The sequence below is a fragment of the Ailuropoda melanoleuca genome, chromosome 8 (assembly GCF_002007445.2).
Source record: "Ailuropoda melanoleuca isolate Jingjing chromosome 8, ASM200744v2, whole genome shotgun sequence".
In the NCBI taxonomy this organism is placed as follows: Eukaryota; Metazoa; Chordata; class Mammalia; order Carnivora; family Ursidae; genus Ailuropoda; species Ailuropoda melanoleuca.
The window spans coordinates 45044732-45071254 of NC_048225.1; the positions used below are offsets into that span (position 1 = coordinate 45044732).

General features: G+C 36.7%; 1 protein-coding gene across 10 annotated transcripts in view; it reads left to right on the top strand.

The window, feature by feature from the left end:
* Window positions 1–26523, top strand: part of DLG2 (discs large MAGUK scaffold protein 2) — a 1964683-nt gene that overhangs the window by 773386 nt on the left and 1164774 nt on the right. The window contains exon 1 of one of the 10 annotated variants that reach the window (XM_034666221.1): window positions 12368–12668. The exons of 8 other annotated variants lie outside the window; for them this stretch is intronic. In XM_034666221.1, coding sequence (XP_034522112.1) covers window positions 12567–12668 — 102 coding nt within the window. In that variant the 5' untranslated portion in view covers window positions 12368–12566. Of the gene's footprint in view, window positions 1–12367; window positions 12669–26523 lie in introns of those variants that run through there. One more of the 10 variants, XM_034666235.1, reaches the window with a different exon arrangement.

The window sequence follows — 26523 nt, forward strand, 5'->3', positions numbered from 1 at the left end:
AAAAAAAAAAAAAAAAAGAACCTGGGTCCATACCTTATCCTGTGTATAAAAAATAACTTGAAATTTATCATAGACCTAAGTGTAAAACATAAACTATGAAAATTCTAGAAAAAGTCAAAGGATAACATCTTTGTGACTTTGGCTAGGCACACTTCATAGAGATGACACCAAAAATATGAACCCTAAACTAATAAACTGGACAGGAACTGTTAAAAAAATGAGAAAACAAGCTACAAACTGGGGAAAAATATATGCAAACATATATCTAATTAAGGGCTTACATCCAGATTATATAAAGAACTCTCAAACCCCAATAAGAAACAATTCAGTTTCAAAGCTGACCAAAAGATTTGAATAGACACTACCAAAGAAAATAGACAGCAAATAGACACATGAAAAAATGTTTAACATCATTAGTAATTAGGGAAATGCAAATTAAAATTACAATGACTATACATCTATTAGAATTAAGATTAAAATGACTGACCATACCAGATTTTGACTTAGATCTGACTAACTGACTGAGCCACCCAGGCATCCCTATATAAAGACTTATACGCAAATATACATAGCAGCTATGTAGCCCCAAATTGGAAACAATTCAAATTTCCATCAACAGATGAATGGATAAATTATAGTATATCTTTACAATGTAATATTACTTAAGAATAAAAAATAAATAAGTGATTGACACATACAACAACCTTGCTGAATCTCAAATATGTTGAGTGAAAAAAATTCAGACAAAATATGTACTGTATGATTTCATTTATATAAATTTCTAGAAAGTGCAGACTAATCTGTAGTTATGGAAAGCAGATCTATGGTTGCTTTGGGATGGGGAGTAAGACATTGTTGAGTGGCAGGGATTATAAAGGGGCATGAGGAATTATTGAGGGCGACAGATATATTCACTGTCTTGATTGTGCTGATGGTTTTAGGGATGTATACATATGTTGAAGCTTATCAAATTTTACTTTATGTATTTGTAGTTTATTATATTTCAGTTGTATTTCAATAAAGCTACTCTAAAAATATTTCCCATGTAGTTTCCTAAGGCTTTTGGAATAAAAACAAAAATTTTAAATATAGCCTGTATAGTCTGACCTTTACTTTAATCAGCGTCTTCTCACTTAATGTTTCTCTTGTTTTCTGTGTTCTAGTTATTCTGAGCTTAGCTCCGTCTTTCCTCACTCCTTGTTTTTGGCATCACATGTTCTTTGTATATTTTATTCCCTCTATTTGAGAAGCTTTTCCTCACTACATTTATCCAGTAAATTCCCATTCATCTTTCTGATCACTTTCTCGATCATGCCTTCTCTGACCTCCCTATTAGATAGGATTCCCCTATATGCTTTCATGGAGCCATGAAGCTCTACTCAAAGCACTTATCCCAAATTGCCTTTCTTACTAGTCTCCATGAGGCCAGGACTGTATTGATCTACTTAAACTGTATTTGAAACTTAGCATATTATAGCAAATGATAGACATACAAAAGTATTTGTTGAAGGAATTGAATGAAGAAGAAAATAGTAATTGGAAACCAAAAATGGGAAATGAAGTAAATATGCTAGTATCACGAAGCCAGCAACGGCTTTTCTGTGGTCAGAGGCTAACAACTTTAGCAAACACAATTCAGATCTTCCAACACATTATACTTGAGACTATCCTTATAATGAAGGGAGAGAGCACCAGCACTTTTATAGAGGGATTAATTCACACACTGTAGTAAAATATAATTTTCTCACAATAATAATATTTTAAGCAAATAGGAAATGGAAATTTAGTTAGGCTATATTTATAATTTGGTGCCATCAAAGACTTTAACCAGCATGCTTGCAGCTTATTAAGAGAAAAAGAGATAATTGGGTTATAATCTTAATTGTATGGTATCTTACTGAAGANGCATGCTTGCAGCTTATTAAGAGAAAAAGAGATAATTGGGTTATAATCTTAATTGTATGGTATCTTACTGAAGATTGTAAGAGAGATCTGATGTCTTCATAGTTTCAGGCAAGCATTTGTTTCATTGAGTATTCATTTCACTTTGTTTGCGTAGGATTAGCTGAGGGCCCCTGCTTGCAACATAATAGAGTGGTGTTCTTCAAGGTTAGTCACCTCATGTAGCTATTGCAGCTAGAAGAACCATCTATTGTTCAGATGAAAGGAAGCTGATAAGGAAAATCTATTTGTAGTAGTGAAGCACAGTGGCAATATAAAGCCATTTAAAATGAGCTGTGTTTTTGACACAGTCTATCCATGAATTTCTGCTTTCAAAGTTCAACTCTGATTTAGTATATATTTTTTTGACAATGAACAATTTGCCTTTGTTTCATAGATGGGCAAACAAAGTATAAAAATAGAACTAGTGATTTCATAGAAATTTTGCTGTGTTTGACGCACATTTGAAATAAGTTTCTTGGCTGTATTAGGTATGTAATGAATGAATGAATAAAGGAATGAATGAGTGAACAAATTAATATTGGTAAGCATTCATTAATAAGTGACAGGTCAGCAAAATAAAGAATCAACAAAATGAAAAGTCAGTCTCTAGAATGGGAGAAATATTTGCAATCATGTATGTATCTGATAAGGGTTTAAGATCCAAAATATATAAAGAACTTAAAAAAACTCAAAACCCCTCAAAAATCCCAAAAATTCAGTTAAAAATGGGCAGTGGAACTGTGTAGATATTTTACCAAAGAAGACGCAAATGGCCAACAGGTACATGAAAAAGTGCTTAATATCACTAATCATGAGGGAAATGCAAATTAGAACCACAATGAGATATCACATAGTTCCTGTTAGAATGACTATCACCAAAAGACAAGAGATAACAAGTGTTAGTAAGGATGTGGAAAAGAGGAAATCTTTATGTACTGTTGGTGGAGATGTTATGGAAGCAACCTGAATGTTCATCAACAGATGAATTGATAAAGAAGATGTGGTATAGGGGCACCGGGGTGGCTCAGACGTTGGGTGTCTGCCTTCGGCTCAGGGCGTGATCCCAGAGTCCTGGGATCGAGCCCCACATCAGGCTCCTCTGCTGGGAGCCTGCTGCTTCCTCTCCCACTCCCCCTGCTTGTGTTCCCTCACTCACTGGCTGTCTGTATCTCTACCAAATACATAAATAAAAAATCTTAAAAAAAAAAAAGAAGTTGTGGTATATACAATGGAATATTATTCAGCCATAAAAAAGAAAGAAATCTTGCCATTTGTAACAACATGGATGGACCTTGAGGGCATCACATTAAATGAAATGAGTCAGACAGAGATAGGCAAGGACTATATGATATAGCTTATGTGTGGAATCTAAAAAAGCCAAACTCATAGAAATGGAGAGTAGAATGGTGATTACCAGAGACTGAGGAATGGATGGAGGAAATGGAGAAATGTTGGTCAAAGGGTATAAACTTATAGTTATGAGATAAATAAGTCTTGGTGATCTAATGTACAACATGGTTAACAATATTATGTATTTGAGAGTTGCTAAGAGAGTAGATCTTAAATATTCTTACCACAAAAAAGAAATGGCAATTATGTGAGATGACAGAGGTGTTAGCTAACACAACAGTGGTAATCATTTGGCAATATATGAGTGTATCAAATCAACAAGTGTGCTCCTTAAACTTATACAATTGTATATCTCAGTAAAAATATAGAGCTTTTATAACTTAAAAGTATAATAACAAAAACAAAATAAGCATTCTAAAGAACTAAAGACAGAATTAGTACATGGAAAGATTTCTGAAGAAGTTATCCATAGTGCAGCATAAGCAGCTAAAGAGATAACAAATATAAAAGAAAGGGAAAGTAAATATATGTATAATCACAATTTAAGGAAAAAAAGGATCAGAGAACATGAGGGGAAGAAAAATGCAAAATTATATGCCTTCACNAGCATAAGCAGCTAAAGAGATAACAAATATAAAAGAAAGGGAAAGTAAATATATGTATAATCACAATTTAAGAAAAAAAAGGATCAGAGAACATGAGGGGAAGAAAAATGCAAAATTATATGCCTTCACTTTTTTTTATAATTAATTAAAGACATGAATCCTTGGATTCATTTTGTAATTGATTAAAGACATGAATCCTTAGATGTGACCATCGGAAGAAGAACTAGACAGGATAAAGAAAGTGAACTCCATATCTAATTACATTGGGGTGACTCTCCAAAACAACACAACAATGAACAAAATCAGTCAGTGTGAAACAACTGAGCAATTACAAAAAACAACTGGATTTACTCTTCAAAATACTGGAGAAAATAGCTGGCAACCTAGAATTTATACTCAGCTAAACTGTCATGTAAAAACCTAATAAAATAACCAAATAAAATAAAAGTAACATTTTCAAACAAATCAAAATTTAACAGCAGAGTTTTGCTCAAGTATCATCTGTAAGATACTTGTGTGTTCTTCAAGGTAAGTCCCATAGGATTTTTAATTGAAATTTGAATTGATAACAAACATAAATTGACTATTACACATCAAAAATTTTTAATGTTCATGCTCTTTGCACNTAAAAGTAACATTTTCAAACAAATCAAAATTTAACAGCAGAGTTTTGCTCAAGTATCATCTGTAAGATACTTATGTGTGTTCTTCAAGGTAAGTCCCATAGGATTTTTAATTGAAATTTGAATTGATACAAACATAAATTGACTATTACACATCAAAAATTTTTAATGTTCATGCTCTTTGCATCAAGAACTCCTTATCTGTGGGGCACCTGGGTGGCTCAGTCATTAAGCGTCTGCCTTTGACTCAGGGCCTGATCCTGACATTCTGGGATCGAGCCCTGCATCAGGCCTCTCTTCTGAGAGCCTGCTTCTTCCTCTCTCACTCCCCCTGCTTGTGTTCCCTCTCTTGCTGGCTGTCTCTCTCTCTGTCAAAAAAATAAATAAAATCTTAAAAAAAATTTAAAAAAAGAACTCCTTATCTGTAACTTTTAGCCTAATTTTGTTATGGATATGTGCAAATATTTGCCCATACAAACATTTCAATTTTTTTCATAATATTAAGAAATATTTTTGATCTGCAACAAGAAGGGGCTTGTGAAATATGCCATGAAATATTGAAATACTGCGGCATTATTAATGCCATTTTTGTATGAAAATTTTTATCTAAAAGCATGAATAAGTATCAAAGGTATATTATTTTCAAAAACAGCATACACTATTACATGTAGTTTGGATACAGTTTTGTTTTGGTGTTACTGGAGATGTCTCTTCCAAAATATTACAATTAGTTACCTCTGGCAATAGAGTTGTGAGTGTTTTCAAATTGTTTCTTTGTTCCTGACAGTACTTTAAAATTATTTCGAGACGTTCCTGGGTGGTTCAGTCAGTTGAGCATCCAACTCTTCGGTTGGTCTTGATCTCATGGGTTGTGAGATTGAGCCCTGCATCAGACTCTGCACTCATGGGAGTCTGCTTGGATGTTTCTCTCTCTCTTTCTCTCATGTAAATAAATAAAATCTTTTAAAAAAAAACCAACCTTCATCTTTAAAAAATATAAAATTATTTCTGCCCTAAGCTTTGCTTTTGTACTTAGCACATATTTTTAATAATTTTTTTTTCTATTCTTGGATATGAAAATAATATGTATATGTCAGGCACTGGGATCAGGTATTTTCACATATGGCATTTTAGTGTCTTGATCTCATGGGTTGTGAGATCTCATGGGTTGTGAGATTGAGCCCTGCATCAGACTCTGCACTCATGGGAGTCTGCTTGGATGTTTCTCTCTCTCTTTCTCTCATGTAAATAAATAAAATCTTTTAAAAAAAAACCAACCTTCATCTTTAAAAAATATAAAATTATTTCTGCCCTAAGCTTTGCTTTTGTACTTAGCACATATTTTTAATAATTTTTTTTCTATTCTTGGATATGAAAATAATATGTATATGTCAGGCACTGGGATCAGGTATTTTCACATATGGCATTTTAGTAAATTCTTATAGGAACCCTATAATATAGGTATTTTATTTAACAACTCTTCCCCATTTTTTAATGGATGAAAAATTAACTGTCAAAGAGGTTAACTGATTATCTCAGTTATATAGTAAATGCAAAAGCTAGGACTGGAACCCAAGACACAAATCTTATTCTTTTTAACGCTGAAATCAAATTTGGTAAACAAGCCTAAAAAGAGGTGTGTGTTTGTTTTTTCATTTGATTTTCATACTGAAGTAATTTGTCCAGGTGGTACAGAGGGTGATATTTGGTGTTGCTTTTTCAAAATGGTAGTAAGACTGCACGTGATGAGAACTCTTATAGGCAAAAATTTGCCTTGCCTTATTTTGAAGTTGAGGACAATCATTATTTCAAAATACTTGATGCCAGCATAAAATGTCAAAATTGATTTTGAATCAATGGGCTGCATTTCCTCAATAAAAGTTGTATTCTTTCCAACTAGGAGATGGAGGTTTGGGGGCTGGATTCAGAGATAAACAAAGATCTACACTAGTTCAATTAGGGTCAAGGTGGGAGCTATGGAGATCCTGGCTCAACCCATATACTCATTTGTTCTTTATTTACTCATTTATTGACTCAATCATTCCAAATTTCAAGTAAACACAATTATTTCAAATAAGGTCAAGCAAATGTGCTAAGTATGATTCAAATAAAGGTCAACTAATAAGTGTGACTGGCCTACATATTTAGGGGCAGATGAGTAGAAATGGAAGAATAAGATATGACAGAATATGAAGAGTCAACAGTCATGGGGAAAGCATGATGCATTTTATTTTATTTTATTTTTTTAAAGATTTTATTTATTTGAGAGAGCATGAGCAGGGAGCTCAATGTGGGGCTCCATCTAATCCCAGGACCCTTGGATCATGATCTGTGTTGAAGTCAGCCACTTAAGGACTGAGCCACCCAGGGGCCCCATGCATGATGCATTTTAGAGTCAGTTTTATGGGGTCTGACTCTAGTACAACCGTGAGTATGTGTTCCTCAGTGAGAGGGTCTTGAGAAAGCTGAGGAAGTGTGTGAGGAGACTTTGGGAGAGTACAATTTGTGAAGAAAGTTTAAAGAGTCAGAATTGTTCAGTATATAATATCTTTATATTATACATATTGGGTGTGTCTAACAGGCTTATTCTTTCCTGTTAATTTTTATTGAAAAAATAAAATCAGGAAATTAACATAAATCTCTTCCAATTTACTGAGTACCTAGAACGAACCAGATAAGAGTGACAGGAATTTTGAAATTCATTATCTCATTTAAGCCTTATAGCAATCCTACAGCATTATTACCATTTTACAGAACAGGAAATGGTGATGCAGAGAAGTTAACTAAATTGGTCGAATATTCTTCACACTGAAAGTACATTTATTAATAATTCTATATACTTTTTTACTGTTAAAAAAAGCTACTTTAGCCTTTTTTTTTCACAACAGACTTCAATTCTCTGTCAACTTATTGATGACAGAAAGTCATATTCATAGGCCTATTCACCTTACATATTTGAGGAAGCTCAATGATAAAAACACAGTTTATATTACAAACTTATTGATGATTTAATTACATGAAAACATCTTTACTAAAGATTAAGTGAAAATAAGTGGACTTCAATTTGTAGTGAAAGGAAGTGGGAGGGGAAGGAACATAAGGTTGAAATCACACAGCTATTAGTGACAAAACCTAATGTGTCTAATTGGCTCCAATGTTCTTAGGTTTTCTAAATCTACCACCCTTTCTTTATAGGAGTCACTGGGAAGAATTCCCTTGAAGAGTTACTAAATAACAAACCCTATTATGGAAAGTTGTTGAAAAATAGAGATGTGTTAGCTGTAAATAAGAGGCAGAATGGCCTACTTTAAGAACTTGGCTCATTGGATCGCATTGGTTGGGTTCAAATTCTAATTCTATCACTCAGATAAGTTGTCATCGACTATATTATTGTTCCCAATATTCTTATCCTTCTACCCCTGACTGGCATCACTTTTGGCCATATGACCTGCCTTGGCTAATAAAAAGTAAAGAGGGAGAGGTTTGTAATGTCCGAGCAGAAATGTTAAGAGCCACTGCAGATACAGCCGTTGATCATTTTTCCTTCTGTCATGAAAATAGCATGTCCTTGGTAGAGGCTGTTCTTCTGTTCATGGAACAACATGGCTAGGCTCATAGTCAAGCTATGGAAGGATATCTAACATGAGGAAGAAATAAACATTTGTGGTTGAAAGTCATGGAGATTTTTTTGAGAATATGATGGGCCTAAATTTTTTTTATTAGTTGATTCATTAAGCTAACTAGTATACCAATTTTGTTAGACTGGAGACATCTCTCTGGGATTCAGTTTCCTTTTTTTTTTTTTTAATGTATAAGATTTAGCGGTTGTAGTGATTAAATAAATTAGTGTAGATAAAGTACTTAAACCAGAGCAAAGCAGGTAAATACTTCTCTCAAGAAGAAAAGTCTTGATCCATAGTGTTTGCCAATTTATCTGGTGTAAATACTTTTTCCAGGGCTGATTCCAAGTTATCATCATGATGTCACTGAGTGGAGACTTGTGAAAGAGGTACACACATTGGTGTGTACTCTCAAGAGTAGGGTCTGGCTCCAGCCCATTGATGAATTTAGAGCAGCGCACATAGCAAACACTATATTTGAGCGTATCAAATAGTAAGCACTATAGAAGAGTTTAATGAAGACAGGTGACTGAATGAAATTGCTTCTTAAATTTCCTTTACATTCTTAAGAGTCTATATTTGGAAGACAACTCAGAATTTAAGCACTGGAGGTGAACTGAGAGGTGCTCTGGTATACCCATTTCACTGTGATAGACAAAAGAATTGAGGCCTAGAGAGGGTGGGTAGCTTGCTCAAGGTTATCCAGTCAATAAGAAGAAACACCAGGGCTCCTAGTGTCCTACACTCTTTCCCTTCCATCATGAACCATCTCTTTTTAAAAATTGCTATGGAAAGGATTAGCAAAGAAAGAAAGAAAAGGATAAATAGCTAATGCTTCTTACCTTGTCCAATTTCTGATTAAGAATAATAATAACAATAAATAAAAGATTAAAATTAAACCCAGGTCATTTTATTGATAACCCTTTTGGTGGGTGATTTTGAGTCAATTTTGAGGAAAGTTGTCATTAGAAAAAATTTTTATTAGTTTATAGTTGTCATGTATCATTTTGAAAAGTGATGATTATTAGAAAGAACTGGAAATATTACCAATTATTGAAATGTCTAATTAAAGGTGGTTATTTTGACTATTAAAATGAGTAAATGAGTGCATCATCTCCTGGCATTCCCCAGTAATGTCTCCTCCTAAAAATATTGCAGTACATTCCCATGCAGAATACTTCCAAATCAGTGCTTTTCAGACCAATAATGCAGTGTGTTCATATTTTAAGGTAACAGTGATTCATTTTTTTTTAACCATAGTGGTTACTGGCTGTAACTATGGAATGCATTGTCATGGAAACCACATCCCCCCCTTCTCCCCCTCTTCAATTCACCCCAGAGCTATTATTGAGAAACAAGAATTAAAGGAAAGCATTTTGTCAGATGCATATGAGCAGATAACAGGTGTACACACACACACACACACACACACACACACACGTATGCGTAGAGATAAATTAATTCTCATTGAATTTAAACAATAAAAGATTAAGGAACTGAAATATATATTTTTCTTTATATATTGCCTTTGGCTTTTTCAATCTAAACCAGCACAAACTGTAAAATGGGAAATAACTTGAACATAGCAGCCTTAAATGCTGCCCTAGAATAGGAGGTCAGCTTTAGCTTGGATAATTCATTAGGGAAAGACTGTGTTAGTTATTATTGGAACATCACAATATAGAGCATACAATACTTTTGGGGTGTTTGAAATCCAAATTATAGGCTAATGAATAAGGGAAATATTGTACAACTTTTTTAGAATCCATTCGCCTTTGGAAAAACAGCCATAATTATAGATGCTCTGTAGGTGGAAGTGCTCACACAATCACACATTTTATGGTAACATAAAGGGATAAAATGATAAGGGGTACACTTAATGTGTGAATGTGACTTTAGGATTCTACAGAAGGCACCAGACCAGAGTTCTCCTAAAATGTGACCTGGTATATTAAGCACATATATATTAGACCTCCTGAGTCCCTGCCACCCCTAGGTGCAGGACAGATTGAATCAGTCCTTATTGCCAGTAGGGGAATTGAGGAGGTAAGTATTCCTGCACTTAGTGTGAGAATCCCAAAGCCTGAGGCATAGCTGCCCTCTTCAGTTAGAGCCAGATTTGCCTCAACTTTTACTGCCTTTTTATGCTGATCTTTGCTCATACTTTGTTCCATCTTGATTTCCCTTTAGGAGGTCTTAGTTTTGTAGGCAGGACCCATATTCCTCTCACCAGAGGCTGATTAAAAATGTAGAGTCCTTGATATCCTCCTGTCCTATGGAATAATAATGTAAGGGTTGAACCTGAGAATCCAGGGAATTATGCAATCAGGTTTGGTTTCCATTAATTTGAGACAGGAGGGTGGGGTATTCTGAATATAGGCAGGTGAAAGAAAGTTTATAGCACTGTGTTTGACTTGACAATTTGCAAGTTGGTTAGGTTTTTTGTTGTTGTTGTTCTTACTGAAACTTTTTAAGTCTGAATCATATAGTGGTATTGGGCCTCATTAATTGAGAATACAAGTGGTCTGGTATTCTCATGGAACTGCATCAGAAAGGTGTGATTCTGGCTGAGTTTGCTATGGATATTTAGGACTATTTTGTTGCTATATTTCAAGTGGGATCTGAGGTCAATGCCCACTCAGAGACTTTTGAAATTACCACATTCCTGTGAATATGACAGTCCTAACCCTTCTCAGATAAATCTGGAGTCTTTAGAGCATGCTTCTGGAGAAGTGTGATGTTGGTTTTTAAACTATCTTCAGTCACTTGTCTTTGAAACTTATTATCTTCATGGCTTATTGATTGTGTGACTTGGGCAAGCGATATAACCTCAGGGCCTCAGTTTTTCCCTCTAGAAAAATGTGTCCAATAATACCTATCTTTTAGGCTAAGTCATGAGACAGGCTATGTCAGTAAAGAGCAGGTGCTGTGTACCACCAGGGCTTACCAGAGGAATTTCTTTACCATAACTAGTTTTCATGACAGCTCTTCAAGGTAGGGGTGAATACCCCTACTTTACAGATAAACAAACAGAGGCTCAAACACTGTAAGTGACTTACACAAAGCCACTCAGCAGGAGAGCCAGAGTCTAATTCCAAATTCAGATGTCTTGCTCTTTTTCCACCAACCATTTGTAAGGCATAGTGCCAGGCACTAAGGTGGCACCAAAAGGGTGCTAGTTTTATCCACTTCCTACTCATCTGCATCCTTCCTATCCCTTTTTTTTTTTTTTTGTCTCCAATAAGCAGTTTTGCAGCTGGGCCAGCCACATGCTGAATTTTTTTTCGGTCTTCGGCAATTTTGATAGCCTCACTTTAAAAAGGAAAGGAAAAGAAAAAAAAGAAAGAAAGAAAAAACCAGTAAAGCATCCACCAGTCTTGTCATTCATACTTCCAGAACAGCATTAAGACTGCTGGAGCTTTCTGGAGCCTCTAAGATATCAAGGTGGGGAAGGGGCTGACTTTCCTTTTTGAGTTTGAAAAATGTTCTATCTGATAAAGCCTAGGTTCTGAGGTGGATTCTACCACCTAGGGAATGAGTCAGCTCACTGACCCAGAAGTCAAGGGCATAGGGCCCCAGTGAAACCATTTCCAGCGCACTTCTACCCGAGGTCCCTTTGCCGGCCATCAGCTCAGGCACACCAATATGAGAGGGCCAGCGTGAACAATGTACCCAGCCGGGTTCCACGGGGACCTCCCCTTTTTCAGAGCTCGCCCTTGGAGGTCGCCTATAGGATGGGAGCAGTGGCTGGGGGTCGAGTGTGGTCTCGACTCTTAACACCAGAGCCCTCACACTGACCCCAGAGATTCCTAGGTTGCACTAAGCGAACAGCAGGCTGGGCTAGGCTGCCGAGCACCTCGCTCCCTCCCTCTGTCGGCCCCTCCCTACCCCAATTGCCCGGCCAGCGCTCCTCACGGTGACTCTGGATTGCAGCAAGCCACTGGCTTTTTACCAAATCGGGAGCTGCAGTATTTTTTTTTTTCTTTCAGAGAGAATAATTTCAGCCCCCTTCAGCTCGCATGACAATCTTGTGTGACTGGGGCGAGTAGGCGGGCACATCCTTTTACATGCTAATACTGCCCCACCTCCTTTGAACCCTCCTCTAAGCGCCTGGCTCCCTTTTATTTTTATTTTATATATTTTTTAAATTTTTAAAAAAATTTTTACCTACTCCAAATTCACCATAGGGGGGGAAACCCTTCTTGGTTCTGTCCCTCCCCCCCACGCCTCATTCCCCAGGGAAGGGAGACCCCAAGACGCTTGTTACTTGCCCGCGTTGTTTCCACCCGGGCGCTGGGATGGCTGCGCGGGGTGCAGGGGGCAGCTATCGGAGCGGCTTCTCTGTCTAGGCTGTCACTCCATGTGCCCGGCGAGCACCGTGTTCGGGTCCCCCAGCGAGCTGCCACTGCCGCAGCCCGAAAGGAATGTCCCCTGTTGTTAAGGACCCTGACTGTTTTACCCCAATGATTTGCCACTGCAAAGTTGCTTGCACCAACAACACTTTGTCGTTGATGTTTGGATGCAAGGTAGGACGAGGTTCATGTCTTTTTAATGCATGCTGCCTCCCTTGGGGGAGCTAACAATTCCTTTTGTTGTTTGTTTATGTGTCTGCTTGTTGGGAGAGTGACAAAAGCTAGGACTTGCTCTGCCCTTTCTGGGAGCTGGCTGGGTTTGGGGGCCTTGAGAGCGCACTGATTTTTCTGGCGTCTGATGTTGGGTTGATAACTCCTTTGTGGCAGGACCGTGGTCTCTAACGTACCGAGGTTCCAAAAGCAGATCACGCCTCGGAAAGGGGGCGCCTTAGGTGACTGTCTGCTTGGGATCTTGTTATACATTTAGTTAGTGACTGGGCTTCTGGCTGCTCATTGTGAGCTCCTGAACTCATCACAGGTTACCACTGCCTGGAGCCCCGGACCCAAACGGCCCACAGTCAGAGTTATCTGGGATGGTGGATGTGTTTGAGATGAAACTAAACATATCAGTTTGTAATTTGACACTTTTAAATCTGAGGAGCTTATTTTTATTCAGGACAGAAAATCTGGAGATAGGCTCATGTTGCCCCTAATTGTGTATTTTCCTCTGAGCTTATACAATCCACTCAAAATCAACACTCAGAAATTTTATCAAGAGGTGGCACAATTACTCAGTGAAGTTTCTAGCGAATAACTAACTGTCCCACCCCAGATTTTTGTAAAGGTGATTGGTGTTCACAAGGAAATGAGATTTGAAGAGTTTTGAAGCAGGTCATCATTCATTGCTCCATGTCTCTAACTTTTTTGGTGCACTCAAAGAGGCACCCCTAGGAAAGGATGCTTCAAACACGGTATTTGAGCAGTCTTAGCCCACGAATGGTCTGAGTGCATGTCCCCTTACTTCTAGGTATACGCCTGCACTTCTTTTCATTGTGACAAGCTGGTGGGTTTGTCCGGTCTGCCTGTATGAAACACTTTTGTAGCCACTGTGGTGACTCTAAGGACAGAGAGAGCATCATCTAAAAACACTAAAATTCACCTTCTTAAGTAAATAAAATCACATGATCCCCTTCATTCTGAAAGATAACGCTAGTGACTGGGTTGGACACTGGTAAGCGCCTTACTCAGGAGAGTTAATGAAACATACACATTCAACTTCATGAATAGTGCTCAGAGGAGGTGTAAATGTAATGGAAAATGAGGAGTCAGGATTGTGAGTTTTATACTGACAATGCCTAGAAAATCTCTCTTCTCTGAGCCTCTGGTTTTCTATCAAATGCGAGGCAAAGATGAGGTGATCCTCCTTGGCTCTAATATTCTCCAGTGATCCTTTCTTAAGATCTTTTAATGGTAAAGTTACTGCCAGAGATTTACGTTTTTTACTCAATATAGTAGACTGCACCTTAGAGTCAGTTAAAAGAATATTGATCATACTAAAAAGACTAGCTGGATGTTCCTTTGGGAACCCTTGCAAAGGTCTTAGAGTTTTAAGGTTTGTGTGTTCATTGCTGTCAGAAAGCTATATGTGAGTGCACAGCACCAATAGCTGACCTGTTAGCTCCTCTCCCTCATACGACCTGCTACCCTCCCCTGTGCTTCTGTCTACTCACTCTTTGAATTGTATTTACAGCAGCATCTTGGCAATGGCTACTATGTAAAATCCATTCCCATAAACTTATGAGACTTGCTTTGCAGCACTAAATGATTATTAACAGAGGTGAATTATTTGTCAAGGGAAATTCAACACAAGCTAATAATCAAACAAGATAAGCTATTGGTGTGGAAATGTTGAGTATGTGTTCAACCCTTGAAACTCATTTTCAAAGAAGTTGCTTTTATGCTGTTAAATTTTCCACTGATTTGCAGACCATTTTTTTTTAAGTCTTGGGAATTACATTAGTTTAACTTCCTTTAAGTTCTCTTCCTTTTGGTGCTCTGGTTTGAAAAGTTCAGTTGGTGAGAGAGAACCATATCAATAGAGTGAAACACCTAAATCATGTGTGTTGGTAGACACTGTTCCATGGAAAAGAAATCAAGTCTCTATGAAAAAAAAAATACTTTTAGAGGGTCTATCCCATTCCATTTTGTCGAGTATTTGAACAAGATCGTTCTTGAAGCCGATCTAATGGGATTGATAATTATATTGTAATCATACTTAACAGTTCGTTAATTACAGACTGGTTGATGTAAGCTCTCTCAGAATCTTAGACATTGAAAGAATAATAGAGCCTTCTACTCTAGCCTCTGTCTAGTGAAATTCTTCAACGCTATCTGATGGATGACAATAGAACATAATGTGGAAAACTTGTATATCATATAGGCCTGGGTTTCAAAACTAGATGTACCACTTACTGGATATACGATTTCTCTAAGTCTCAGTTTCCTCATGGGTAAAATGGCCACAGTAATAACTACTGCCTTACATCCTACTATGTCACTGTGAGAAATACAGTTTGAATGAGATACCTGCAATGCTTAGTACTTTTGCATTCATCAAATGATTGATATTTTTATTTGGCCTTGGTTATTTTTACAGCTCTACTGGGGGGGGGGTCATCACTTCTAGAAGGAACTTCTTTCACTGTTAGTTCTTTGGATAAATTATTTTTGCTGTGAGCTTGATGATTGCTTCTCTTAAAGTTACTTTTTTCTATGTGAAGTTTTTATATAAAATGTAGGAACCATTTGTATATTGATAAAACATTCATAAAACAAAGTGTATTTACGAAAACTAATGAAAAACTGACACCATTGTTTTACTCAATCAACAAATATTCATTGAGCAACCAATAAATGCTGGACACTAGAGATGTGGCAATAAACAGCTCTTTTTTTTTTTAAAGATTTTATTTATTTATTTGACAGAGATAGAGACAGCCAGCGAGAGAGGGAACACAAGCAGGGGGAGTGGGAGAGGAAGAAGCAGGCTCATAGCGAAAGAGCCTGATGTGGGGGCTCGATCCCAGATCGCCGGGATCACGCCCTGAGCTGAAGGCAGACGCTTAACCGCTGTGCCACCCAGGCGCCCCAATAAACAGCTCTTGTCCCCCATGTTCTCAAAGTTGAATGATCTGGTAAAGACTGTATTAATTGCAGTGCTGATTAATGAAAAGATATATATAATGAGGATTTAGTTGAATCTTTGAGCAATGGAAGTGGAATTTAAATAACTATTTGGAAAAAAAAACCTCATGGAGATATAGATGTTAATATTGAGCCTCCAAAAATACATTTATTCCAATATTATCTATTAGGTTTGAAAGAAGGTTATTAGGATGAGTATTTTTCTGGAAAGATATTTATTATGGCAAAGTCTAGAACCATGTTTACATTTAGGCCAGACTTCATCAACTTTAAAAACACTTAAGCTGTTTGTTCTCATTCTCTCAAACCTAGTAAGGGCTTAAAGAATAGAGAGTACCTTGAGCTTCAAAGGAGGAAGCCCCAAATAATTTTATTTTGTCACTTAGCAATCTCTAGGGACCCCATTTGCTGCATCCTGGTTGTTATTCAGTTTAGTTAGCTGACTATATGACTTATGACTATAAATGTGAAATGTCTTTCTGTGCCTGGCTTTATGCCAGGCACTGTGATAGGCATTAAAGATACAAACGTAAGTATGACACAATTCCTTTCCTCCAGGAATTGCAAGTTTATTGAGGGAGATAATTCTACTCTCTTCCCTAAAATATAGAAAACTCGTAGTCCCACCTCTTTCTCATAAGAGAAACCAAAGCTCTGTTATTCAAAAGAGTTTTCCTATTTTATTAGTCCTCTTTTTGCCCCAGTCCATTCATCATTATCATACAGTGCTGCTTATGGGAATGGAATTTCCATGGAGAAGGAGGCCTTCTGAAAGTCTTTCCTCACTCATGGTAGTTTTTTTGTTTTATCTGAAAATAGGCATCACCTTTACCTTTACTTAACTCTGTCTTCTCCACATGCAAAGATCCAAGTTCTAAATGTAATTCAATGGCCAGCCTATATATTGTTTCTCTTTCCTTTATCTTGCCCATAGCTGCATTGCAAGGGTTTGCAGCACCTGCATGTCCCCTTCCCTTCACTCTCTCCTTTCCAGTCACCATTTCCAAGGCAAAAATAAACAAAAACACGATGGAATATCTGTTAGTTTCCATAATATTCTAAAAGTTTAATGTAAAGTATAATGCTCTCTACAATTTTTGCTTTGCTTTTTTTTTTTCCTCAAAAGTAGTTGTTATTGAAATAGGATTTTGCCTTAGGGAACCTCTCCCTCCCCTAACCCCTATAGCCATTTGTTAATATAACAGCTCATCTGAATCAAACCATCAAGCCCTATGCCACATCTGTTGCCTTTAATATTTGTCTGATGGATTAGGATAGGGAAAAGTTCTAAAAAATGTTATAAGTCCTGGAACCTATTTTTTTCCCCTGTGAATGTTTAGACATTGCATAAAGTGTCCCACCCCTCAAAGGAAAGGAATTATAGGCAGAAAGCAACCTCCCTTTTGTCTATATGAGCACTCTCCCCAAAGAAAGAAGAGTGAGAATAAGGAAGAGGTTAAAATGGTAGAAAATAGAAGAGGATGGAATTGAAAGGAGGAAGGGATTCTTACTAAAGAAATAAAGGGAAAGAAAAAAAATCAGCTTAATTAAATACAAAGGCTAGACACTATCCTAGGTCCTTTACAAGCGTTGTTTCTTCCAATCTCCAAAGTTATCAGGCAAACAGAGAAAGCAGGGGATGGAAGGAAAGAAAGGGAAGTAGAATAGGTTGAAGGGAAGGGAAAGAGACTTCAGGAAAGAGGATAAAGAGGAAAGGAAAATGTGTGTTGCAGGCTTCCATCCTCCAGAGGGTGCTTATACAATCTCCCCAAATCAAAGTGTCTATCAGTACCTCTCTGGTGGACAGTTCCCTGGCATTCAACCTCTTGCAAGCTTCCTTTTCCAGCCTGTAAAGTCTCTTTTGGGGATAAGTGGTTTTGTTTGCTCATTTGTTTATTTAAACATAGCCAAATTTGTTACAAAAGAGTGGTGAATATATCTGTTATTATATTCATTAATAGATATATCACTATGTATATTTTTGTCATTGATAGGATAGTTTTCTGTATGTATTTTGAATATTGCCAGTTCCTGGCTATTTTGGTATGTTCTTTATTTTCATCTTAAAATAATACATGTTCACTGAAATAAATTTAAAAAAACATAAAATCAGAAATGAAATAAATTTTAGAAAATGCTATTGTCCCAGAGGACTGGAGATTGAAACTGTTAATATTTTAGTGTATATTTTCCTAATTTTTTGTACCTTTTTTTTTTGGTCTACATATGGCTTATTTTTAAAAATGTAATTGGAGTCATAATGAGTTTATTTTTGAATGTTTTAAATTTATATTAGGATTTGTATCTACATTTTAATAGCTGTATTTTATCTTTGGATATTTAGGATTTCCCCCATATTTTCTACTATTAAAAATAAAATAAAATGTGTATCTTGATAAATAAGTCTTTTTTGAACTTAGAATTATTTCCTTTGGGTAGTCTAGAATGAGAATTACTAAGACATATTTTAAATATTTTAAAACTCTTGATGATAAGTTATTACATCTATCTTAAAAATGGCTGTATAAATTTGCACTGCCACAAGTTACTTTATGTGTTATACCATTCTCCATTTTCAATAGTTTTCCTCTACTTTATGGATTTGTAAATAAGAGGTAGTTTATTCTCCTGTGAATAAGGTTAAAACTCTATTTGACTTTGAGTTTATAGGAGTCCCATGACTATATTGGTGTGTCCTGGTTTAAAAATACCTAATATGCAGGGGTGCCTGGGTGGCGCAGTTGTTAAGCGTCTGCCTTCAGCTCAGGGAGTGATCCCAGCATTCTGGGATCGAGCCCCACATCAGGCTCTTCTGCTAGGAGCCCTGCTTCTTCCTCTCCCACTCCCCCTGCTTGTGTTCCCTCTCTCGCTGGCTGTCTCTCTCTGTCAAATAAATAAATAAATAAATAATTAAAAAAAAAACCTAATATGCAAAAAAATCCAAGTGTTCAAAGTGAGTACATCAAGGTAACAGCTGTCAAGACATTAGTCGCATCACACACACTCCTGCTACCATGTGCCAAATAATGTTCTATATGCTTTATAAATGTCAGCTCACTTAATCTTCACAATAGAGATGAATATAGTAGTTATCTCCATGTTAGAAATGGGGAAACTGAAGCATACAGACTTTAGGTAACCTGACTAAAGTCACAAAGCTTTTTAAGTAGACGAGTCAAAATGTGAGCCCAAGCAGTTTCCATCTAGATCCTACAACTCATTTCCACAGTTAACTACAGGGCTGTCTTCAATAGCAACTTCCTGGAATAAATTTGAATTTGAATGCAAAGCACACCTGTTAGAAGACTCAGACTCCTTTTAAAGTATTTATTTATTTGAGAGGAGTTTGATCTAATACACCATTTCTTATAGTGTTCATGTTTTCATTTCTTATAGTATTCATGTTCTCATTTCTTACATAAGGAAATCTATACTAAACTGTATAGATATGACATGATTTTCTCAAGATCACGCAGCAAGTCACAGAGTAGGAGCTAGAACCAGGTCTCGTAATTTGTAGCCCAGTGTTATTTTTCTGTGCCATGATCTCTAACTATGAACTAGAAGTTCTGAGAATCAAAGTGAGAGAAGAGAAACTGACAAGTTTTTATCTGTAAAAAGCAGGAAAAATAACACATTGCTTACAGGACTATTGTAAGAATTAAGTGATATGTTACATATGAAGACTTTTAACACAATGTTTGGAATGTGGTAAATATTCAATGCATATTTTTTTTTCCATTTTGTTAAGGCCACTCTGCAAACTGGTGGGGAAAAAAATGGAGGTTGTTGCTAGTCAACTAAAAAATGTTCTTCAGTCAAATACATTGAAATTCATCTGTTAGTAAATGAGGTGTACTTTAACCTAACACATCACTAAAGTGTTTTAATGCCACAAAAGGCAGAATCTAGAAGTTTATGTAATTCACACCCCAAAAAAATATCCTAGATCAAATCTGACCCAGAAAGAGAAAATGAAAAATGAGCTAATGAGTGAAGCAGGTGCTGAATATGCCAAGAAGCAGGTTGCATAGACCTTGTTCCCCCATTTGACAAAGGATACTTGCCAGTTCAAGGTCCTTTTCAAATTTTTTACTTGTAATAGTGAAAATTGGGGGGGGTGTACATATCAAAGATAAGGAAGGTTAAATGTTATGCAGTCTCTAAATATGTTCACAGTAAGGAACATTAAATCATAGAATTTAGGATCTTGAAAAACCTGAAACTTTGTTATTTGTTATGAAGACTTTTGCTTTGTAATCACCTATGGATTTCCCAGTGAAGTTTCAAAGCCCCTATGGTAAAATCATGTCCAATCCCTTCTGAACTGAATTACTTCAGGATTCCTGTGGTACCCAATTCTTAATATCTTTATGATATTCAGCTGTAAATTCTCTTTCCTCATTCTATTGTCCATCTAAACTGTGACTTCCTTAGGGACAGGGTCCATATCACATTCATTTAGTATAGTGCCTAAGAGATCTAGTGAATGTTCCATAAAAGGCAGTCAGTAAATATTTGTTGAATGAGTGAGTGAATTCTATAGGTGCTTGTAAATGTTTGCTGAATGAATGAGTGAAAAAAAGTGTGTATTTTGTTATAGTTCATTTGTTATTTTCCTTTGGCAGTTTGCCTCTGGGAACCTCTTGTGTATCAAACTTCCTAGAGTTTATGTTTCCCTGAAGCATAGACTAGGCATTACTCAATATGTTACCTTTGTGTCATGGTTAATTTTGTGTATGAACTTGATTATGCCATAAGGTGCCCAGGCATTTGGCCAAACATTATTCTGGGTGTGTTTGTGAGGGTTTTGCTAGATGAAATTAACATTTGAATCTTTAGATTGAGTAAAGCAGATTGCTCTCCTTAAAGTGGGTGGGCCTCATCCAATCAGTTGAAGACCTGAATAAGAACTCCTTCTGCCTCACTGCTTTGACCTGGGATATAAGTCTTTTCTTGCCTTTGGTCTCAAACGGAAATGTGAATTCTGCTTGGATCTCAGGCCTGGTTGGCCTTCAGATTGGAACTTACACCACCAGCTATCCTTATTCTCAGGCCTTCAGACTTGGACTAAAACTGCATGTCAGCTCTCCTGAGTCTCCAGCTTGCTGACTGCTGATCTGGGGACTTCCCAGCCTCAATAACTGTGTAAGCCAGTTCCATATAATAAATCTCTTTCTCACTCTGTAAAATTCTAATACACCTGGTATCTAGGGTCAGATATCTGGACATGTCATCACTAGTAAGTCATTCTTGTCTAGTAAGTTACAGATGAGCTAATAGATTATAATTCACTTGAATCTCTGTGCCATGGGGATCTTATTGCAGTTAAGCTTGTTTTCTCAGAAGGTCCTGGATTTATTTCATTATAAATCACAGATTATACCTCCAGATATAATACAATAGAAATCATTCAATACTATTTTAATGAATTTTGCATCTATATTTACTTATATGAATGTTTGTCAGCCTATGAACACATTGTACATCACAGTGATTATTAAATATTCAATAATAATTTTAATATGAAAATTTAGTGATCAGATCAAAGGGAATAAGAACACTGTCCTAAATTATGGCTTCTGGAAACCTCATAAATAATAGTATTTTTAAAAAAACATAATTTGTGTGTGTGCGTGTGTGTATGTAATTCTTAATCTAAAACATTGTTTTGATAGTGTTCCATTGGTTTATCTTCATTAAAGTTTTGTCCAAGTTTCTGAGATGGTTAAAGCATTTTATTTGCTGAGAGAGCACAATGAAAGCAGTTATAATCTCTAAGATGTTGGTCCAATACGTTATAACCGTCTTAATATCCACATTATGCATTAAGCAACCAGGAATTAAAATCATTGCATTATATCGCAAATAATGGTTGTATCAAATTATGATTAGTGGTATCACTTTCATAAAATCTCAAATAATATGGTAGCTTATCATTTGGCTTGTTATCTAAGATTAGGAAACCAATTTTTCCCTTGGAACCATGTCCCATGTTCTCACTATATTTGACAAAAAATCTCCATTTGGGGAAAGGTAGATATACTTGTCCATTAATTAATTTCTAGCTTTTTCTTGCTATTATATTTAGCATTATAGTTGGCAACTCTTGGTTACTCAAACACAATAAGATACTGTCCTTTTTAGGATCTGTCAGTTTGGCTAGTGCATGAACACTAACAGAAACACGTGGAGAGCAAAAAACAGCCGACAGGGCAGATTGGGCTAACTCTTACTGAGTGCTCACCATGCACCAAGGTCCTGTTCTAAGAGCTTTACATGAATTAACTTACATAATATGCAACATAGCTCAGTGAAGGGAGCCATTAATCCCTATGTGATACCATCTCTTCATATGTGCAACTAATATCAAGAGGGATCTACAAAATAGTTGACTCTTTTTCCTTCCTTCCTTCCTTCCTTCCTTCCTTCCTTCCTTCCTTCCTTCCTTCCTTCCTTCCTTCCTTCATAGTATAGTTAACACATAATTCAGAATAGTTCACATTTTAAAAGTGTCTCATGCTTTAATAGGTTGGGAAGCCCAGCTACAGATAACAAGAGGACAAAAGAATCAATGATTTCTTTAAATATATTCAGAGAAGGCCTTTTGGAGGTAACTGAAATTAATTGGGGTTTTTCAAGACCTTGGACTAGGTCAGAAAGAAAAAAAAAAGAGTTTGACTTTGGACTCAAGTCTACTACCATTATCTATGATCCAATATTTCTTTGCTAGTGTTGAAAGAACATGATAATAGAAACTAGTGGCATGATATTGAAGGTTTATTTTCTCTTTGGTTGAAAGAAGGGAAGAGAGAAAGGATGAAGAAGAGGCAGAGAGAGTGTTAGATTATACCCAACCTGCTATCTGAATGAAGCAGATGGATACCTTGGGTGAGTCTCCAGCTTAAGCGTGTTCTTGGTTAGGCAAACATAGAAGGAAGAAGCAAATTCTGAGGGTAAGGTTTGGTGTTAAAGGTTCTGTGTGACTAGACCATTAGCTCTGTGATGTTGGGAAAGCTCTTTCACCTCTCTGAGCTTCAATTTTCTCATCTATACAATGGAGATAAGATACATTTAATGGGCTTGTTATGCCATAGAAATAAGAAAGCAATTAATACTATATACCTGGCAGGTAGTAGCCAGTAAATAGATTTTAGTCTTCCTCTCACTCTCTCAGATGCAGTCCCTTCCCATTTCACTTTTGTTTATGTTAGAATAGGATGTGATTGCCTAGAAAGAGTCCTTTTCATTTTCATATGTAAGATTCAGGCGTTAGGAAGAAAAAGGTTACTGTGTGAGTTCAGATATTAACTATGTTTTGCCACCTTTACTACATCTTCAGTGTGCCATCATTTTGTTAGAAAGGTTTTATTGATTATCTCTTGTTAATAGTATTTTGTTAATATATCCCATTTTGTCTTATTTGAAGTAATACTGGCATAACCCATGATTTTACCTCAGAGTCTGTGAGAGAATGCTCCCAACTCCTAAAACACCTTACATGTGATCACAGATTCAGCAATGGGTCTGTTATTATAGCTGTTGTCACCCTAGGTATTGATGCCTAAAGGTATTAAGCAGATAACCTTTTCCCTAACATCTGTTGCCTGAGAAAATTTTGTTTTACATATCAGCAAACCTTATTTCTTTTATTTCAAATGCCAGACGACCCTCAAAAAGAAATGCTCCTTGAGATTCTGCAGCCCATCTAATTCCCAAATAAACCTTTCTTGAGTTTGTAAAATGAAAACATTTTCTCTCTGTGCTTGAGCCTTGTGTATTGCCCTTTGCTGGAGCTATTTCCCCAGCAAATTGCTATGGTTGGTCTCTCAAGCCAGAGGGAAGAAAAAGGTTTTATAATGAAAATGCTGACAGGTTCTTATCTACAGCAGTATGAGTAAGGATGCTATGATCTCATTTATTGTAGAAACCGGATGCCTGTTTTGGCTGAAGGGAGATCAGGCATCCTCCAGAGCTCTGGGGTTTTGAATTTTTATCTTAAAAAGTTTGCAAGGAAAAAAAAAATAACTGTAGGGAAATAGAACACCAGGGCTATGCAAACTGTACCTTAGTTCTTCTAGCAAAGTAGTAAAAGGAATTTCAATAAGGTTCTCAGATGAAGGTGGTCAGAAGGTTTAAGAGGCTGGAAATGAAGATTGTGTATTTGCTTGTTGCATGTAAGGCTTACCTCTTTGTAATGAATTTATCTGACTATTCAGAAAGAACCTTTATTCTTGATCTTATTTATATTTTAAAGTGATGATCATGATTTGTGGACAGCATTCTGAAATTAGTTACCTTTTGTCCCTCAACATAATTGCTCTGCGAGGTACTCTATAGATATTATAGAAACTTTAGTTTCCAAATGCACATTGAGTTTAAAATTCTCTTCACTATGGATGTTTAAGTATCAGGTTAACCACTGTTTTTCCACGATATTTTTAAGGTGATCAAAAAACTAGTTTGGGCTGGACTGGATATTCTTTAGAGTATTTTTTCTGTTCACACTTACTAAATAATGCTATGCCTTGCCCTAAGTCACAGAGCATATAGAGGTGGCACTGGAGTTTAAGCTTACTTTTCTGACTCTAAGCCCAGAGAAAGTCTCTTTTTCCCTTGTTTATCCCTCCCTAAGCATTTCCTAGGGACTGATCATGCCTCCAAAGCATTCAACCATGGTATTCCTGGGATCCTGCCAAGAACAGAGGGCAGAGCTGTTGCTTGCCCCATAACACTCATTTATGTGATCAAAATGAGTATGTGTTACCTGGATTGAATTTTGAAGGGCTGAAGGTGCACAGTGCAGAGGCTCAGCAAGCATATACCCAATCAAATCAAAATGCATCTGTGCAGTGAAGACAGCTAGACATTTCAGAGTATAAGGGCAGACAGAGAGTTGCATGACTTTGAGATACTGGTCCCTTCTTTCCTATGGCTCCTAACCTGTTGCAGATAGCCCCTAGCCTCGAAATACCATGTGTTTTGTGCTCCTAAACCCATAGACATGAGAGCATGTAGTTAGGCCAGATGAAGGCACTGTGGGCTTTCTCTTTCCTTCTTTTATATCCCACTTTTAGAGTCCAGGACCTGGATACTACCTTCTTGCCTCCAGTCAAATCAATTTCATGAACAGCTCCATTATTGGTTATTTATACTTTTACTGTTAAGCCAAGAAACTCAACGAAAATTTGCATGTCCCAAAGCCCAGTTCCTTCTGTCACAGGAATACGAGGACAAAAACATATTTTGAAAAATGAAAATCTGTATGTATCTTTGTGTAAAGATGGTCTAGGTGGTAGACTTTCTGAGTTCTGGGGAAGCAGAGAAAATTTGCTTATATAGTTGATTTCAGATGAACCAGTTTTCTACTATCAAACCCAAAATCTAGGTGTTTGCTTGCATAACTTTATTTGTAGGATTGCTAATTTTTGGATATTACCAGACCCACATGCATATTTTTTGTTCCATTCATATGGATTCAGTAAGATAATTTCTAAGTTTTCTCCCTGAAAAAGACAACCCAAAATGCATTATTTCACTCTAGCACAGGTAGGTGTTCTGAATTTTTGAATAAGCATTTGGCATTGGCATGTAAGTCTTCTTTATATACATCTTTAGAGAAGAGATCTATCTGGCAAACCCTAGATTTCTTTTGCAGTTGTTGATTACCGTGTTCTCTTTACATTTAATTAGCGATGTTTTATTTTACTTCTTTCTCTTTGGAACAGTTTAGGAAAACTGCAGTGACTTTAATTTCAGCACAACCAAATTTTTAGCAAATTAAGAAATAATGGATGGACTTAAGTAGATTTACAAAGGTTTAGCTTTAAAAAAAAAATTCCAAAAACCTAGGTATATATCAAGTTTACTTCCTGTCTGGAGAGACAGATCTGCCAAAGTATTAACATTAAGGACGTGATGTTGTGCTTCACACATGACGATAGTTTGCAAGATCCTTTACTACCTATCATAGACTCAGTCCATTTAATCTAATTCCGAGTTAAGTTGTGGTGCATCTTTCAAGGTGTTCTAATATGCCATTCAGAAAATATTAATGAGGTGGTTCACATGGTGTGTCTACAGTTTCTTACCTTCAAATGAATGATCTTGGTGTATCAAACAGTTTGAGGTCCTTGCCTTGCATACAGTCTAGCTGTTCAGAGCCCTCAATATATTAGCAGCAAGCGGTTCTTCCCCAGCCTCAGATTTTGAGTTCAGCTGGGAAAATTCAGAGCCAAACTCTTAAGCAAGCAAGACCTTAACAGTGGTCAAAGCAAAATACACACTTAAGGTGGGGGGAGTGGGCAGGATCAGAAGGGGCAACTGCAGGGAGGGGGGTGTCAGGGTTGTCTTTTCTTTTTATGTTTGCATGACAAGGGATAAGGGTCATAGGTAGTGTGATCTGTGACTGAGGTTGCTTCCAATCATCTCAGGGACTCCTCCTACCGTTGGGGAGGTGGAGTTTTTGGCCCTGGAGTGTCCTTGTTGGAACTGTCATGACGGCCTTCCCCCTGTGTGTGGGGGAATTCAAAACCACAATGTAAAATATTATAATGAAGCTATAGGTTACTGTGAGGCAGTAGTTATGTGGAGGAATGCATGCATATCCCCTGGGGTCTTTCCTAACTCTTTGGAGTTTCTGTCTTTTATCAATATGAGAGCACCAATTCCCTGCTCAGATCTAACTAACTGCTTACTCTATCAAATACGCTCTCTGTGTATCTTCTTTTAGCCATGAACTATCTAGCACCTTATACTGTTATTTAATGATTACATGTAAACATTCAATTTACCTACCCAGTAAGAACACTACTGGTTTATTTAG